This window comes from Oncorhynchus mykiss, chromosome 8 (assembly GCF_013265735.2).
Source record: "Oncorhynchus mykiss isolate Arlee chromosome 8, USDA_OmykA_1.1, whole genome shotgun sequence".
Lineage (NCBI taxonomy): Eukaryota > Metazoa > Chordata > Actinopteri > Salmoniformes > Salmonidae > Oncorhynchus > Oncorhynchus mykiss.
This window is the reverse complement of record NC_048572.1, coordinates 90,655,501-90,675,479: the sequence shown is the minus strand read 5'-3', so window position 1 is coordinate 90,675,479 and position 19,979 is coordinate 90,655,501. Positions and strand designations below refer to the sequence as shown.

The 19,979-nt window shown below is 42.7% G+C and overlaps 1 protein-coding gene across 4 annotated transcripts; it reads right to left on the bottom strand.

Moving 5' to 3' along the window:
• Positions 1–615: 615 nt before the first annotated feature.
• On the bottom strand, positions 616–17,169 carry zgc:162816 (uncharacterized protein LOC571260 homolog). 4 transcript variants are annotated; one of them, XM_036986780.1, is made up of 10 exons: positions 16,989–17,169; positions 12,419–12,568; positions 12,209–12,305; positions 10,934–11,039; positions 7,637–7,817; positions 7,237–7,355; positions 7,022–7,148; positions 1,699–1,761; positions 1,306–1,411; positions 616–956 (listed from the first exon to the last, which is right to left on the bottom strand). In XM_036986780.1, exons 2-10 carry the CDS (start codon positions 12,562–12,564, stop codon positions 867–869), a joined length of 1,035 nt encoding a protein of 344 aa, XP_036842675.1. In that variant the 5' UTR covers positions 12,565–12,568; positions 16,989–17,169; the 3' UTR covers positions 616–866. The 4 variants fall into 4 exon arrangements, with proteins under 4 accessions (XP_036842675.1, XP_036842674.1, XP_036842673.1 ...); XM_036986779.1 differs by having other exon boundaries at positions 12,209–12,338; positions 16,989–17,167; XM_036986778.1 differs by having other exon boundaries at positions 10,934–11,084; positions 16,989–17,167.
• Between the last annotated feature and the right edge of the window lie 2,810 nt (positions 17,170–19,979).

Sequence of the window (19,979 nt, the reverse complement as noted above, 5' to 3'; positions counted from 1 at the left end):
CTTCCACAGGGATGCTGGTCCATGTCGACTCCAATGCTTCCACAGGGATGCTGGTCCATGTCGACTCCATTGCTTCCACAGGGATGCTGGTCCATGTCGACTCCAATGCTTCCACAGGGATGCTGGTCCATGTCGACTCCAATGCTTCCCCACAGTAGTGTCCAGTTGGCTGGATGTCCTTTGGGTGGAGGACCATTCTTGATACACACCGGAAACTGTTGAGCGTTAACCCAGCAGCATTGCAGTTCTTGACTCAAACTGGTGCGCCTAGAACTGGGAGGCTCGTGGTAATGGCTAGAGGGGAAAGGTATCAAACACATGGTTTCCATGCCGTTCCAGCCATTATGAGGCGTCCTCCAATCACCAGCCTCCTGTGGTTCAAAGGCACTTCTCCCTCAATGGCACACATACAATCATCTCAAGACTTAAATCCTTATTTAACCCGTCTCCTCCCCTTCATCTACACTGATTGAAGTGGATTTAACAAGTGACATCAATAAGGGATCATATCTTTCACCTGGTTAGTCTGTCATGGAAGGAGTAGGTGTTCCTAATGTTTTGTACAGTGTATATTTGCTATTACTAACAATGACCATCCAGTTTGGGAGAATAAAAAAGGTTTAAGGAAAGTGGTTCATTTATTAGTGTAAAACATGGTTTAGTGTCAGTGACGGCTGTATAGTACCGCCCCAATGCAGGACGGACAACAATAGAAACGATGACATCAGGAAGGACATTTCCCAACATCACATAATAAGTCATTTGAGCTTCAAGGTGATTAGTGATTCTGTCCAGCTTTGCTCAGGCTGATTCCCTCCAGGACTACACACCCACACATTACTACATTTCCCATGATGCTCCTTTGATCACCAGCCACGTGTGGGTGTCCACTTTCCCACCAGCCGACCTCCAGAGTGGACGTAGTACACAGAATGCATCATGGCTGTTGCACAAGCCTGGATGAACACACCTATATTAGACCTCTGACATGCAGTACAAGTAGTGTACAATGACAACTTAAAGATACTAACGTGGTAGGGGATGAGAGTGGGTAAGGGATGAGTACTAATGCAGTAGGGGGTGACTGAATAGGGGAGGAGTAAGCGATGAGTACTAATGCAGTAGGGGATGACTGAATAGGGGATGAGTCAGGGATGAGTACTCACATGGTAAGGTATAATAGTCAGTAGTGTACAATGACAACTTAAAGATACTAACGTGGTAGGGGATGAGAGTGGGTAAGGGATGAGTACTAATGCAGTAGGGGGTGACTGAATAGGGGAGGAGTCAGGGATGAGTACTCACATGGTAAGGTATAATAGTCAGTAGTGTTCCCAGGGGGTATCTGCTGTAGTCCAGTTGTCCTGAGAGAGGCTCCACTCTGCCATGCTCCTGGGTCATAGACAACAACCTGGAGGGGGACGGACAGACACAGGGAGGACAGGGGTCAGACTAGTGGTACTGCAGAAGTATAGGAGTAGTAGCAGTACAGTAGTGACATTGTAGTAGGTCAGGATGTCCCTCTATAACAGTAATATCAGTCGTAGTATTACCATAGTAGTACTGTAGTAGTACCTGAGGTCAGGATGTCCCTCTATAACAGTCGTAATATTACCATAGTAGTACTACCTGAGGTCAGGATGTCCCTCTAACAGTAATATCAGTCCTAGTATTACCATAGTAGTACTGTAGTAGTACCTGAGGTCAGGATGTCCCTCTATAACAGCGTATCCAGTGGGCAGTTTCCCAGCTCCATCGAGACTGAAATGTGATAATAATACAGTACTATGACAGTAGTAATAACAGTACTATGACAGTAGTAATAACAGTACTATGACAGTAGTAATAACAGTACTAGGGCAGTAGTAACAGTACTGACAGTAATAACAGTACTATGACAGTAATAATAACAGTACTGACAGTAGTAATAACAGTACTGACAGTAGTAATAACAGTACTATGGCAGTAGTAATAACAGTACTATGACAGTAATAACAGTACAGACAGTAGTAATAACAGTACTATGACAGTAACAATAACAGTACTGACAGTAATAATAACAGTACTATGACAGTAGTAATAACAGTACTGACAGTAGTAATAACAGTACTATGACAGTAACAGTACTGACAGTAGTAATAACAGTACTATGGCAGTAGTAATAACAGTACTATGGCAGTAGTAATAACAGTACTATGGCAGTAGTAATAACAGTACTATGACAGTAGTAATAGTACTATGACAGTAGTAATAACAGTACTATGGCAGTAGTAATAACAATACTGACAGTAACAGAAATAACAGTACTATGGCAGTAGTAATAACAGTACTATGACAGTAATAACAGTACTATGACAGTAGTAATAACAGTACTATGACAGTAGTAATAAGTGCTATGACAGTAGTAATAACAGTACTATGACAGTAGTAATAACAGTACTATGACAGGACAGTCGTAATAACAGTACTATGACAGTCGTAATAACAGTACTATGACAGTCGTAATAACAGTACTATGACAGTCGTAATAACAGTACTATGACAGTCGTAATAACAGTACTATGACAGTCGTAATAATTATTACAGTAGAAATAATAATAGTATGACAGTAGTAATATAAACTCAGCAGAAAAGAAATGTCCCTTTTTCAGGACCCTGTCTTTCAAAGATAATTTGTAAAAATCCCAAATTACTTCACACGTTGTAAAGGGTTTAAACACTGTTTTCCATGCTTGTTCAATGAACCATAAACAATTAATGAACATGCACCTGTGGAACGGTCGTTAAGACACTAACAGCTTACAGACGGTAGGCAATTAAGGTCACAGTTATGAAAACTTAGGACACTAAGAGGCCTTTCTACTGACTCTGAAAAACACCAAAAGAAAGATGCCCAGGGTCCCTGCTCATCTGCGTGAATGTGCCTTAGGCATGCTGCAAGGAGGCATGAGGACTGCAGATGTGGCCAGGACAATAAATTGCAATGTCCGTGGACCAGACAGGACTGGCAAAAAGTGCTCTTCACTGACAAGTCGCGGTTTTGTCTCACCAGGGATGATGGTCAGATTTCCATTCATCGTTGAAGGAATGAGTGTTACAGCGAGGCCTGTACTCTGGAGCGGGATTGATTTGGAGGTGGAGGGTCCGTCATGGTCTGGGACGGTGTGTCACAGCATCATCGGACTGAGCTTGTTGTCATTGAAGGCAATCTCAACGCTGTGCATTACAGGGAAGACATCCTCCTCCCTCATGTGGTACCCTTCCTGCAGGCTCATCCTGACATGACCCTCCAGCATGACAATGCCACCATACTGCACGTTCTGTGTGTGATTTCCTGCTAGACAGGAATGTCAGTGTTCTGCCATGGCCAGCGAAGAGCCCGGATCTCAATCCCATTGAGCATGCTGGATCGGAGAGTGAGGACTGGGGCCATATCCCCCTGAAATGTCCGGGAACTTGCAGGTGCCTTGGTAGAAGAGTGGGGTAACATCTCACAGCAAGAACGGGCAAATCTGGTGCAGTCCATGAGGAGCAGATGCACTGCAGTACTTAATGCAGCTGGTGGCCACACCAGATACTGACTGTTACTTTTGATATTCACCCCCTTTGTTCAGGGACACATTTTTCCATTTCTGTTAGTCACATGTCTGTGGAACTTGTTCAGTGTATTGTTGAATCTTGTTATGTTCATACAAATATTCACACATGATAAGTTTGGTGAAAATAAACAGTTGGTAATGAGAGGACGGTTCTTTTTTTGCTGAGTTTAATAATAACAACAGTACTATGACAATAGTATAATAATAATAACAGTACTATGACAGTAGTATAATAATAATAATAACAGTACTATGACAGTATAATAGTAATAACAGTACCATGACAGTAGTATAATAATAATAACAGTACTATAACAGTACTATGACAGTAGTATAATAATAATAACAGTACTATGACAGTAGTATAATAATAATAACAGTACTATAACAGTACTGACAGTAGTATAATAATAATAACAGCACTATGACAGTAGTATAATAATAATAATAACTACTATAACAGTACTGACAGTAGTATAATAATAATAACAATACTATGACAGTAGTATAATAATAATAACAGTACTATGACAGTAGTATAATAATAATAACAGTACTATGACAGTAGTATAATAATAATAACAGTACTATGACAGTAGTATAATAATAATAACAGTACTATGACAGTAGTATAATAATAAAAACAGTACTATGACAGTAGTATAATAGTAATAACAGTACTATGCCAGTAGTATAATAGTAATAACAGTACTATGACAGTAGTATAATAGTAATAACAGTACTATGACAGTAGTATAATAGTAATAACAGTACTATGACAGTAGTATAATAATAACAGTACTATGACAGTAGTATAGTAATAACAGTACTATGACAGTAGTATAATAATAATACAGTACTATGACAGTAGTATAATAATAATACAGTACTATGACAGTAGTATAATAATAATACAGTACTATGACTGTGGTATAATAATAATAACAGTACTATGACAGTAGTATAATAATAATAACAGTACTATGACAGTAGTATAATAATACAGTACTATGACAGTAGTATAATAGTAATAACAGTACTATGACAGTAGTATAATAGTAATAACAGTACTATGACAGTAGTATAATAATAATACAGTACTATGACAGTAGTATAATAATAATAATACAGTACTATGACTGTGGTATAATAATAATAATAATAATAACAGTACTATGACAGTAGTATAATAATAATAATAATAATAATAATAATAACAGTACTATGACAGTAGTATAATAATAACAGTACTATGACAGTAGTATAATAATAATACAGTACTATGACAGTAGTATAATAATAATAATAACAGTACTATGACAGTAGTATAATAATACAGTACTATGACAGTAGTATAATAATAATAATAACAGTACTATGACAGTAGTATAATAATACAGTACTATGACAGTAGTATAATAATAACAGTACTATGACAGTAGTATAATAATAACAGTACTATGACAGTAGTATAATAATAATAACAGTACTATGACAGTAGTATAATAATAATAATAATAACAGTACTATGACAGTAGTATAATAATAATAATACTATGACAGTAGTATAATAATAACAGTACTATGACAGTAGTATAATAATAACAGTACTATGACAGTAGTATAATAATAATAACAGTACTATGACAGTAGTATAATAATAATAACAGTACTATGACAGTAGTATAATAATAATAACAGTACTATGACAGTAGTATAATAATAATAACAGTACTATGACAGTAGTATAATAATAACAGTACTATGACAGTAGTATAATAATAATAATAATAATAACAGTACTATGACAGTAGTATAATAATAATAACAGTACTATGACAGTAGTATAATAATAATAATAATAACAGTACTATGACAGTAGTATAATAATAATAACAGTACTATGACAGTAGTATAATAATAATAACAGTACTATGACAGTAGTATAATAATAATAACAGTACTATGACAGTAGTATAATAATAACAGTACTATGACAGTAGTATAATAATAATAATAATAATAACAGTAGTATAATAATAATAACAGTACTATGACAGTAGTATAATAATAATAACAGTACTATGACAGTAGTATAATAATAATAACAGTACTATGACAGTAGTATAATAATAATAACAGTACTATGACAGTAGTATAATAATAATAACAGTACTATGACAGTAGTATAATAATAATAACAGTACTATGACAGTAGTATAATAATAACAGTACTATGACAGTAGTATAATAATAATAACAGTACTATGACAGTAGTATAATAATAATAATAACAGTACTATGACAGTAGTATAATAATAACAGTACTATGACAGTAGTATAATAATAACAGTACTATGACAGTAGTATAATAATAATACCAGTACTATGACAGTAGTATAATAATAATAACAGTACTATGACAATAGTATAATAATAATAATAATAATAATAATAACAGTACTATGACAGTAGTATAATAATAACAGTACTATGACAGTAGTATAATAATAATAACAGTACTATGACAGTAGTATAATAATAATAATAACAGTACTATGACAGTAGTATAATAATAACAGTACTATGACAGTAGTATAATAATAACAGTACTATGACAGTAGTATAATAATAGTAACAGTACTATGACAGTAGTATAATAATAATAATAACAGTACTATGACAGTAGTATAATAATAATAACAGTACTATGACAGTAGTATAATAATAATAATAACAGTACTATGACAGTAGTATACTAATAATAACAGTACTATGACAGTAGTATAATAATAGTAACAGTACTATGACAGTAGTATAATAATAATAACAGTACTATGACAGTAGTATAATAATAATAACAGTACTATGACAGTAGTATAATAATAATAACAGTACTATGACAGTAGTATAATAATAATAACAGTACTATGACAGTAGTATAGTAATAGTAACAGTACTATGACAGTGGTATAATAATACAGTACTATGACAGTAGTATAATAATAAGTACTATAACAGTACTATGACGGTAGTATAATAGTAATAACAGTACTATGGCAGTAGTATAATAGTAATAACAGTACTATGGCAGTAGTATAATAATAATAACAACAGTACTATGACAGTAGTATAATAATACAGTACTATGACAGTAGTATAATAGTAATAACAGTACTATGGCAGTAGTATAATAGTAATAACAGTACTATGGCAGTAGTATAATAGTAACAGTACTATGGCAGTAGTATAATAATAGCAGTACTATGACAGTAGTATAATAATAGCAGTACTATGACAGTAGTATAATAATAGCAGTACTATGACAGTAGTATAATAATAATAATAATAATAATAATAATAACAGTACTATGACAGTAGTATAATAGTAATAACGACAGCATTTAATACAGCTTCTGTACCTGAGAGCAGACCAGCCACAGTCGAGGAGCAGCTGGTTTCTGTGAGGAGAGTGACCTATAACCCTGCTCAGAACCCTGACAGCCACGTCCTCCAGACCGCACGAACCAATCACAGACTGCTGCACGTCTACAGAAAGCACAGCAGCCAATCAGAAAACAACACTGCTTTCTACTACAATAGATCTGTTGAGGTCACACACACACACCACACTGACCAAAGAAGACGTAGTTCCCAGGATGCACCTCGCTGAGCTTGGCCATGTCACTGATTGGCTGGCTGCAGGAGGGGGTGGAGCCTATACTGGACTTACAGCTGATTCCCACAGCCTTCAGTCTGGAGAGAGAGAGAGAGACTTGTGTGTCTTTGTGTATGTGTGTGTGTGTTTTTTTGGGGGGGATTTTACCTTTTTTTACTAGGCAAGTCAGTTAAGAACAAATTCTTATTTTCAATGACGGCCTAGGAACAGTGGGTTAACTGCCTGTTCAGGGGCAGAACGACAGATTTGTACCTTGTCAGCTCGGGGGTTTGAACCTTCCGGTTACTAGTCCAACGCTCTAACCACTAGGCTATGCTGCCGTGTGTGTGTGTGTGTGTGTGTGTGTGCGTGTTCTTACTTCTCCATGAACTGCAGTACGAGGGTGGTTGTTTCATGGGCAACAGCATGTATTTGCTCCGCCCCTCTGCAGCCATAGGTGTTCCCACAGTGGGCGTACACCCCCGTCAGCTCCACCCCCTCTGACTCAGAGATGGCCTGGGCCAATCTCAGTGCCTCTGGCTCCGAGTGCAGAACACCCGCTACAAAACAGAACCCCGGTGTGTTCAGTTCAACGTTTGCTACGTCGTGTTACAGTTTGTACTGAACGATGCGTTTCCCCAAAACGGTGCGCTTCGTTCTTCAACCCCCATTAAAATGTACATTTGCTCCCCATTGGTGGGTGTGACCTGATCGATATGTGTGTTCATCTGAAATAACAACACTCAACCATATGGTAACTGTCCTCTGGGCTACTATAATCCAACCATATGGTAACTGTCCTCTGAGCCACTATAATCCCACCATATGGTAACTGTCCTCTGGGCCACTATAATCCCACTATATGGTAACTGTCCTCTGGGCCACTATAATCCCACCATATGGTAACTGTCCTCTGAGCCACTATAATCCAACCATATGGTAACTGTCCTCTGAGCCACTATAATCCCACCATATGGTAACTGTCCTCTGGGCCACTATAATCCCACCATATGGTAACTGTCCTCTGGGCCACTATAATCCCACCATATGGTAACTGTCCTCTGGGCCACTATAATCCAACCATATGGTAACTGTCCTCTGAGCCACTATAATCCAACCATATGGTAACTGTCCTCTGGGCCACTATAATCCCACCATATGGTAACTGTCCTCTGGGCCACTATAATCCCACCATATGGTAACTGTCCTCTGGGCTACTATAATCCCACTATATGGTAACTGTCCTCTGGGCCACTATAATCCCACCATATGGTAACTGTCCTCTGGGCCACTATAATCCCACCATATGGTAACTGTCCTCTGGGCTACTATAATCCCACCATATGGTAACTGTCCTCTGGGCTACTATAATCCCACCATATGGTAACTGTCCTCTGGGCTACTATAATCCCACCATATGGTAACTGTCCTCTGGGCTACTATAATCCCACCATATGGTAACTGTCCTCTGGGCTACTATAATCCCACTATATGGTAACTGTCCTCTGGGCCACTATAATCCCACCATATGGTAACTGTCCTCTGGGCTACTATAATCCCACCATATGGTAACTGTCCTCTGGGGTACTATAATCCCACCATATGGTAACTGTCCTCTGGGCCACTATAATCCCACCATATGGTAACTGTCCTCTGGGCCACTATAATCCCACCATATGGTAACTGTCCTCTGGGCCACTATAATCCCACCATATGGTAACTGTACTCTGGGCCACTATAATCCCACCATATGGTAACTGTCCTCTGGGCCACTATAATCCCACTATATGGTAACTGTCCTCTGGGCCACTATAATCCCACTATATGGTAACTGTCCTCTGGGCCACTATAATCCCACCATATGGTAACTGTCCTCTGGGCCACTATAATCCCACCATATGGTAACTGTCCTCTGGGCCACTATAATCCCACCATATGGTAACTGTCCTCTGGGCTACTATAATCCAACCATATGGTAACTGTCCTCTGGGCTACTATAATCCCACTATATGGTAACTGTCCTCTGGGCCACTATAATCCCACCATATGGTAACTGTCCTCTGGGCCACTATAATCCAACCATATGGTAACTGTCCTCTGAGCCACTATAATCCCACCATATGGTAACTGTCCTCTGGGCTACTATAATCCCACCATATGGTAACTGTCCTCTGGGCCACTATAATCCCACCATATGGTAACTGTCCTCTGGGCCACTATAATCCCACCATATGGTAACTGTCCTCTGGGCCACTATAATCCCACCATATGGTAACTGTACTCTGGGCCACTATAATCCCACCATATGGTAACTGTCCTCTGGGCCACTATAATCCCACTATATGGTAACTGTCCTCTGGGCCACTATAATCCCACTATATGGTAACTGTCCTCTGGGCCACTATAATCCCACCATATGGTAACTGTCCTCTGGGCCACTATAATCCCACCATATGGTAACTGTCCTCTGGGCCACTATAATCCCACCATATGGTAACTGTCCTCTGGGCCACTATAATCCAACCATATGGTAACTGTCCTCTGGGCTACTATAATCCCACCATATGGTAACTGTCCTCTGGGCTACTATAATCCAACCATATGGAAACTGTCCTCTGGGCCACTATAATCCCACCATAAGAGTGTCTAAGACACTGCATCACAGTGTTAGCTGTGCCACTATGCCACTAGAGATTCTGGGTTCGAGTCCAGGCTCTGTTGCAACCGGCCGCGACCGGGAGACCCATGGGGCGGCGCACAATTGGCCCAGCATTGTCCGGGTTAGGGGAGGGTTTGGCCGGCAGGGATGTCGCACACTAATTCAAATGAAAGTTTATTTGTCACGTGCGCCGAATACAACAGGTGAAAAGCTTACTTACAGGCCCTTAACCAACAGTGCAAAACTAGCGACTTCTGTGGTGGGCCGGGTGCAGTGCACGCTGACACGGTCACCAGGTGTACGGCGTTTCCTCCAACACATTAGTGCGGCTGGCCTCCGGGTTAAGCGGGCATTGTGTCAAGATGCAGTGTGGCTTGGTTGGTGTTAAGGAGGACGCACAGCTCTCGACCTTCGCCTCTCCTGAGTTCGTACAGGAGTTGCAGAGATGAGACAAGACTACGACAAAATTGGATACCGTGAAATTGGGGAGAAAACAGGTATAAAATATATATATATATATTTTTATATCATAATCACAACGTTATTGAACTGGTGGTTCAGTAAGGTCCCGTTTTGTTGTACTGAACACAAACCAGAGCCACGTTCAGTGGCCAAAAGTTGTCGAACGTTGCGTATAGAAATTCCATGAATGGAGCTGATTGCTTATTCACCATGTCAGAGAGGCATCTGAACGTTTCAAAACGCTGCATCCTACTGAACGTTTCAAAACGCTGCATCCTACTGAACGCGCCCCTGGGTCAAGTACAAGAGTCAAATTCTCCCAATACTTTGAGGTGCACTTGATTTCAAACCAATGGAATAGTAAACACCAAGCCAAGTGCACCTCAAATACTTCAAGTATCTGACTTTCAAAATCAAATCAAACTTTATTTATATAGTATATTTCAAACATTAACATATTTGACACACTTTTGGCCCAGGTCTGAAGGAACAGAACAGCGAAGCATTCTAGAACACCATAATAGCATTCTAGAACATTCTAGAACCCCCTCTCACCTCTTCCGTTGTCACAGTCCAGTTTGAGCCAGACGTGCCACACCCGCCTGTCTGTCAGTGGTCTCTTCCTCAGCTGCTCCAGAGCATCTCTGTGGTCCAACAACACCTGGAACAGAGACAGACGCTCTGCCAGCACCGCACAGCGCTCAACCTTACACACCACACAGACACACACACCACACCGACACACACCACACCGACACACACACCACACAGACACACACACCACACAGACACACACACCACACAGACACACACACCACATAGACACACACCACACATAGACACACACCACACATAGACACACACCACACATAGACACACACCACACATAGACACACACACCACACAGACACACACACCACACATAGACACATCTCATTTTATTTGTCATACACGTGTTTAGCAGATGTTATTGCGGGGGCAACGGAATGCTTGTGTTTCTAGCTCGAACACGCATGCTCACAGACACACACACACACACACAGACACACACACACACACACAGTTTAAGGGTCTGGTGTAGGATACATAGTCGAAGGGCACAGAGTAGGCAAGTGGCATCTAGCTGTACAGTTAGTGTGCAGGCAGTGAGGTAGAGGCATCTAGCTGTACAGTTAGTGTGCAGGCAGTGAGGTAGAGGCATCTAGCTGTACAGTTAGTGTGCAGGCAGTGAGGTAGAGGCATCTAGCTGTACAGTTAGTGTGCAGGCAGTGAGGTAGAGGCATCTAGCTGTACAGTTAGTGTGCAGGCAGTGAGGTAGAGGCATCTAGCTGTACAGTTAGTTAGTGAGGTAGAAGCAAAACGCTGGTCGCCGTTGGCAGTAAGTAACGTAACAACTTTTAATGCATTTCTCAGCAAAGGGTAGGTTTATATGTGTAAACAGCATTTACCCTCCACTATGGAAGTTAGGGTGCAGTGTGGAGGGGTTAGGGTGTAGTGCGGAGGGGTTAGGGTGTAGTGCGGAGGGGTTAGGGTGTAGTGCGGAGGGGTTAGGGTGTAGTGCGGAGGGGTTAGGGTGTAGTGCGGAGGGGTTAGGGTGTAGTGCAGAGGGGTTAGGGTGTAGTGCGGAGGGGTTAGGGTGTAGTGCGGAGGGGTTAGGGTGTAGTGCGGAGGGGTTAGGGTGTAGTGTGGAGGGTTTAGGGTGTAGTGTGGAGAGGTTAGGATGTGTAAACAGCATTTACCCTCCACTATGGAAGTTAGGGTGTAGTGTGCAGGGGTTAGGGTGTAGTGTGGAGGGTTTAGGGTGTAGTGTGGAGGGGTTAGGGTGTGTACCTTGTCAAAGGGCACAGAGTAGGCATACAGGATGTCGTCATATCCGTGGTCGGCATAGAAACCGGCTTCTGCCAGTGTTGACACGACGATACAACTCCTAGACCCACCTGTCATTATATCACCACACTCACAACACACACACACACACAGTTCAGGTCTCTTATTGGGTTTGTATGTGTGTGTGTGTGTGTAAATGTGTGTGTGTCTTACAGGGTCTTGTGTGTCTTCATGTGGGGTCGAAGAGTGACTCCCAGCTTGGTCCAGTGTTCTCTCATTTTCTCAGCATTCCTCTTCACTATATCAACATCCACAACCATTACAGGAGTAGACAGGGTAGTTATATGGTCCCCCTCCATCACACTACACACACACACACACACACACACACACACACACGTGTCAAATCTATCTCTAACCTGGGGCAGTGTCAAAGATATAACCTGTAGCCTAAACTTAACCTGCAACTTTAAAAATACAGACAACATTTTGACAACCTGAACGACACTGGAATTAACAGATACAATGATAAAAGGCAACCTAACTAAGTTACTGGGCCCCTTTACTGTTGGAGGACTTATTCACATATTACTGCATAATAACACGCTGTTGCCCAGGCAGCCGCTAGATCTGCTGCTAGATCTGCTGCTAGATCTGCTGCTAGATCCGCTAGATCTGCTGCTAGATCCGCTGCTAGATCCGCTAGATCTGCTGCTAGATCTGCTGCTAGATCCGCTAGATCTGCTGCTAAATCCGCTAGATCTGGCTGCTAAATCCGCTAGATCTGCTGCTAAATCCGCTAGATCTGCTGCTAAATCCGCTAGATCTGCTGCTAGATCCGCTAGATCTGCTGCTAGATCTGCTGCTAGATCTGCTGCTAAATCTGCTGCTAGATCTGCTGCTAAATCCGCTAGATCTGCTGCTAGATCCGCTAGATCTGCTGCTAGATCTGCTGCTAGATCCGCTAGATCTGCTGCTAGATCCGCTGCTAGATCTGCTGCTAGATCCGCTAGATCTGCTGCTAGATCTGCTGCTAGATCTGCTAGATCTGCTGCTAGATCTGCTGCTAAATCCGCTAGATCTGCTGCTAGATCCGCTAGATCTGCTGCTAGATCTGCTAGATCTGCTGCTAGATCTGCTAGATCTGCTGCTAGATCTGCTGCTAAATCCGCTAGATCTGCTGCTAGATCTGCTAGATCTGCTGCTAGATCTGCTGCTAGATCCGCTAGATCTGCTGCTAGATCCGCTAGATCTGCTGCTAGATCTGCTGCTAGATCCGCTAGATCTGCTGCTAGATCTGCTAGATCTGCTGGATCTGCTGCTAGATCTGCTAGATCTGCTGCTAGATCTGCTGCTAGATCCGCTAGATCTGCTGCTAGATCTGCTGCTAGATCTGCTGCTAAATCCGCTAGATCTGCTGCTAGATCTGCTGCTAGATCTGCTAGATCCGCCGCTAGATCCGCCGCTAGATCTGCTGCTAGATCTGCTGCTAGATCTGCTAGATCTGCTAGATCCGCCGCTAGATCTGCTGCTAGATCTGCTGCTAGATCCGCTAGATCTGCCGCTAGATCCGCCGCTAGATCTGCTGCTAGATCTGCTGCTAGATCTGCTGCTAGATCTGCTGCTAGATCTGCTAGATCTGCCGCTAGATCTGCTGCTAGATCCGCTAGATCTGCTAGATCCGCCGCTAGATCCGCCGCTAGATCTGCCGCTAGATCTGCTAGATCTGCCGCTAGATCTGCTAGATCTGCCTCTAGATCTGCTAGATCTGCGCTGTCGCAGGGCTGCCAACTGTTGAAGAAAGCTTAGAGTGAGATTTGCCATTTGGATTTCATTGCCCCCCTGGTGCACCCCCTAGACGGGGAACTGGGGGTGCTCCATCAGGAACATATTACTCTTTTATAGATCATTTCCTGCATTCTACGTATCTTGACATGGCTTAGGCCTGTGACTAGGGTGGGCAATAAAACCCACAGGTCAGGTGATCCAGGGTGGACAATAAAACCCACAGGTCAGGTGATTTAGGTTCAGGTTTAGGTTCAGGTTTAAACATTACATGGACACACCATTTGATGACTGAGATTTTTTTTTTTTGGGGGGGGGCATTTAAAGTATGCTAATATTTTGTAAATATATTTTTTAGTTGGTTGTCACTTTGTTCAGACAGTAATGAAATGAGAGGGAGACAGGCTAATGCTATAAACAGTGGAAGGTTGGAAGCAGGATCCCTGTTCTCTAGAAACAGTGGAACGGTTGGAAGCAGGATCCCTGTTCTCTAGAAACAGTGGAACGGTTGGTGGCAGGATCCCTGTTCTCTAGAAACAGTGGAACGGTTGGGAGCAGGATCCCTGTTCTCTAGAAACAGTGGAACGGTTGGAAGCAGGATCCCTGTTCTCTAGAAACAGTGGAACGGTTGGGAGCAGGATCCCTGTTCTCTAGAAACAGTGGAACGGTTGGAAGCAGGATCCCTGTTCTCTAGAAACAGTGGAAGGTTGGAAGCAGGATCCCTGTTCTCTAGAAACAGTGGGAAGGTTGGAAGCAGGATCCCTGTTCTCTAGAAACAGTGGGAAGGTTGGAAGCAGGATCCCTGTTCTCTAGAAACAGTGGGAAGGTTGGGAGCAGGGTCCCTGTTCTCTAGAAACAGTGGAACGGTTGGAAGCAGGATCCCTGTTCTCTAGAAACAGCGGGAAGGTTGGAAGCAGGATCCCTGTTCTCTAGAAACAGCGGGAAGGTTGGAAGCAGGATCCCTGTTCTCTAGAAACAGTGGAACGGTTGGAAGCAGGATCCCTGTTCTCTAGAAACAGTGGAAGGTTGGAAGCAGGATCCCTGTTCTCTAGAAACAGTGGGAAGGTTGGAAGCAGGATCCCTGTTCTCTAGAAACAGTGGAACGGTTGGAAGCAGGATCCCTGTTCTCTAGAAACAGTGGGAAGGTTGGAAGCAGGAATCCCTGTTCTCTAGAAACAGTGGGAAGGTTGGAAGCAGGGATCCCTGTTCTCTAGAAACAGTGGAACGGTTGGTGGCAGGATCCCTGTTCTCTAGAAACAGTGGGAAGGTTGGAAGCAGGGATCCCTGTTCTCTAGAAACAGTGGACATCCCACATATGCTCTCTCTAATTCTCTCTTTCTTTCTCTCTCTCGGAGGACCTGAGCCCTAGGACCATGCCCCAGGAATACCTGACATGATGACTCCTTGCTGTCCCCAGTCCACCTGACCGTGCTGCTGCTCCAGTTTCAACTGTTCTGCCTTATTATTATTATTTGACCATGCTGGTCATTTATGAACATTTGAACATCTTGGCCATGTTCTGTTATAATCTCCACCCAGCACAGCCAGAAGAGGACTGGCCACCCCACATAGCCTGGTTCCTCTCTAGGTTTCTTCCTAGGTTTTGGCCTTTCTAGGGAGTTTTTCCTAGCCACCGTGCTTCTACACCTGCATTGCTTGCTGTTTGGGGTTTTAGGCTGGGTTTCTGTACAGCACTTTGAGATATCAGCTGATGTACGAAGGGCTATATAAATAAATTTGATTTGATTTGAAGGTTGGAAGCAGGGATCCCTGTTCTCTACAAACAGTGGTCAAGGTTGGAAGCAGGGATCCCTGTTCTCTAGAAACAGTGGGAAGGTTGGAAGCAGGATCCCTGTTCTCTATAAACAGTGGGAAGGTTGGAAGCAGGATCCCTGTTCTCTAGAAACAGTGGAATGGTTGGAAGCAGGATCCCTGTTCTCTAGAAACAGTGGAACGGTTGGAAGCAGGATCCCTGTTCTCTAGAAACAGAACGGTTGGAAGCAGGATCCCTGTTCTCTAGAAACAGTGGGAAGGTTGGAAGCAGGATCCCTGTTCTCTAGAAACAGTGGGAAGGTTGGAAGCAGGATCCCTGTTCTCTAGAAACAGTGGGAAGGTTGGAAGCAGGATCCCTGTTCTCTAGAAACAGTGGGAAGGTTGGAAGCAGGATCCCTGTTCTCTAGAAACAGTGGGAAGGTTGGAAGCAGGGATCCCTGTTCCCTAGAAACAGTGGGAAGGTTGGAAGCAGGATCCCTGTTCCCTAGAAACAGTGGGAAGGTTGGAAGCAGGGATCCCTGTTCCCTAGAAACAGTGGGAAGGTTGGAAGCAGGGATCCCTGTTCTCAGGTGGAAAGTTGTATGTGATACGCGGCAGGAATTGTCACCAATACACTAAGGATCTGCACAGGAAATGGTCATATTGATGGCAGTGGGTAAACAAATCATAGATTGATTGCAGTGTCCTTGTCCATAGACTTATTTCAAGATAAGGTCACAAAGATTTTGTATTTGGATTTAACTCTCTTTAAAAAAAAAATAGGGCTAATTTCTCTAAATCACCCAACCGTCAAGAAAAAGCTATTGAATATCAATATTCAGGTGGTCTATATCTACTAGTTGAAGATCCTCGTACTCTACACAGTCTAATCTTGAGGGGCGTTTCTTTAAAACATGCATCCAATCCCCTTGATCCCTTACATAACTAGACCAATCATATGCTTCAAAGTGCCACGGTTCACGGTTACGTTAATTGACCTTTATTTAACTAGGCATGTCAGTTAAGAACACGTTCGTATTTACAATGACGGTGCAGTGGCAAGACTGGACAATGATACAGGTTCCGCTCGTGATGTTAAATTGCAGGCGTAGATGCTCCGATTTCAAAACGACTTGGAGCACAGTTCAAAATGAACGCGTTGACTATACAATCTACTAAGTAGAAAGAACGTGAAAAGAGGGTAAAATGACGACAATGTGTTTTATTACTTTGTAAACATACTCACAAAAGTGATGTATCAGTCTCTTGTCCAGCGCGGCTGAGATGAATTGCACAGACACAAACCTTTATTCCAGATGTAAACTAACTAACTCACTCGAACTAGTCAGCACCTAATCAGCTGTGGTCAAGGTCCATCCTATGGTGTCCCTGTGTGACCAAACATAGCTGAGGGAGAGCGCGTCCTCTTTGACAAATCCGCTCATTCTGACGATGGTGCAATCTGTAGTTTGCCAAAAGGCAGCCCCGCGACTTTTTCCTTCACATTCATGTCTCTATAACAGAGCCTTGGTCAGGTTATCTTACTGCCTACAAGGTTCTATATATTTTTTACCAAGTTATTACTGTGTTATGTGTTCGGTTATTGATTTTAATTTTTATTTTATTTCACTTTTATTTAACCAGGTAGGCTAGTTGAGAACAAGTTCTCATTTGCAACTGCGACCTGGCCAAGATAAAGCATAGCAGTGTGAACAGACAACACAGAGTTACACATGGAGTAAACAATTAACAAGTCAATAACACAGTAGAAAAAAGGGGAGTCTATATACATTGTGTGCAAAAGGCATGAGAAGGTAGGCGAATAATTACAATTATGCAGATTAACACTGGAGTGATAAATGATCAGATGGTTATGTACAGGTAGAGATATTGGTGTGCAAAAGAGCAGAAAAATAAATAAATAAAAACAGTATGGGGATGAGGTAGGTGAAAATGGGTGGGCTATTTACCAATAGACTATGTACAGCTGCAGCGATCGGTTAGCTGCTCAGATAGCAGATGTTTGAAGTTGGTGAGGGAGATAAAAGTCTCCAACTTCAGCGAATTTTTGCAATTCGTTCCAGTCACAGGCAGCAGAGAACTGGAACGAAAGGCGTCCAAATGAGGTGTTGGCTTTAGGGATGATCAGTGAGATACACCTGCTGGAGCGCGTGCTACGGATGGGTGTTGCCATCGTGACCAGTGAACTGAGATAAGGCGGAGCTTTACCTAGCATGGACTTGTAGATGACCTGGAGCCAGTGGGTCTGGCGACGAATATGTAGCGAGGGCCAGCCGACTAGAGCATACAAGTCGCAGTGGTGGGTGGTATAAGGTGCTTTAGTGACAAAACGGATGGCACTGTGATAAACTGCATCCAGTTTGCTGAGTAGAGTGTTGGAAGCAATTTTGTAGATGACATCGCCGAAGTCGAGGATCGGTAGGATAGTCAGTTTTACTAGGGTAAGTTTGGCGGCGTGAGTGAAGGAGGCTTTGTTGCGGAATAGAAAGCCGACTCTTGATTTGATTTTCGATTGGAGATGTTTGATATGGGTCTGGAAGGAGAGTTTACAGTCTAGCCAGACACCTAGGTACTTATAGATGTCCACATATTCAAGGTCGGAACCATCCAGGGTGGTGATGCTGGTCAAGCGTGCGGGTGCAGGCAGCGAACGGTTGAAAAGCATGCATTTGGTTTTACTAGCGTTTAAGAGCAGTTGGAGGCCACGGAAGGAGTGTTGTATGGCATTGAAGCTCGTTTGGAGGTTAGATAGCACAGTGTCCAAGGACGGGCCGGAAGTATATAGAATGGTGTCGTCTGCGTAGAGGTGGATCAGGGAATCGCCCGCAGCATGAGCAACATCATTGATATATACAGAGAAAAGAGTCGGCCCGAGAATTGAACCCTGTGGCACCCCCATAGAGACTGCCAGAGGACCGGACAGCATGCCCTCCGATTTGACACACTGAACTCTGTCTGCAAAGTAATTGGTGAACCAGGCAAGGCAGTCATCCGAAAAACCGAGGCTACTGAGTCTGCCGATAAGAATACGGTGATTGACAGAGTCGAAAGCCTTGGCAAGGTCTATGAAGACGGCTGCACAGTACTGTCTTTTATCGATGGCGGTTATGATATCGTTTAGTACCTTGAGCGTGGCTGAGGTACACCCGTGACCGGCTCGGAAACCAGATTGCACAGCGGAGAAGGTACGGGGGGATTCGAGATGGTCAGTGACCTGTTTGTTGACTTGGCTTTCGAAGACCTTAGATAGGCAGGGCAGGATGGATATAGGTCTGTAACAGTTTGGGTCCAGGGTGTCGCCCACTTTGAAGAGGGGGATGACTGCGGCAGCTTTCCAATCCTTGGGGATCTCAGACGATATGAAAGAGAGGTTGAACAGGCTGGTAATAGGGTTGTGTTGTACTTACAAGTGTTCGCGGGGTCCCGACATGCCAATCAACCTGCTATCTGCCAATCACGGGGATGCCTGGAATGTTCTGATGCCGGGCTTCCTGGTGGTTGGTGGAGGGGGGTTGGGCAGGGAGCATTGGAGGTTAAGACCAGGTTTAGCCATTGTTCTTTCTCTTACGTCTGGCCTTCACAAGAGAAGCTCACGGTTTTTAAATAGGGTATCCATTTATTTGGCGTGGGCTACGGCCAAACAGTAGCCTGTGTAAAGTTGGGTTAATAAACCGTCAATTCATTAACTCAATCCTCTGTCTGGGCAATTGTTCCTGTATGATCTAGTCAGGTCATTACAGTATTTATCGTGTAAGAGGTGTTTTAAAGGGGAATGAAAACACTAAAGTTAAGCAAATAGATGTATTCAATCCACTACTACTAAACATGTGCATTTAACATAGAAACATCTCTATTTTTAGGATTTTGATATTGAATCAAGTTTATTAGCTCTACGGGTAGCGCCGTCTTGAATTGCCAGAGTAAAGATTGACACCAATGTTCCATTGGCAGGCTTGAGTAAATTGTGTGTTTTGGTGCTTGTATGACCAGACCAAAAGAAGACCTAGGCCTATTATGTTTCAGACCCACGAAGATGACTGAAAGTTTTATATCCCTTATACAAAGTTCTGCAGACAGTAACCAAGACGCTGTCTTTTTAAAAATGTATTTTTATTTATCCATTATTTTACCAGGTAAATTGACTGAGAACGCGCTCTCATTTACAGCAACGACCTGGGGAATAGTTACAGGGAAGAGGAGGGGGATGAAAGAGCCA

Coding starts and splice junctions, on each gene's coding strand:
- zgc:162816 (XM_036986777.1), bottom strand. CDS start 12,564: ATGGAGGGGGACCATATAACTACCCTGTCTACTCCTGTAATGGTTGTG. Junction 7,818..10,933: donor GGACTGTGACAACGGAAGAG/GTGAGAGGGGGT, acceptor TCTGTTTTGTAG/CGGGTGTTCTGCACTCGGAG. Junction 1,412..1,698: donor GAGGGACATCCTGACCTCAG/GTACTACTACAG, acceptor GTCCCCCTCCAG/GTTGTTGTCTATGACCCAGG.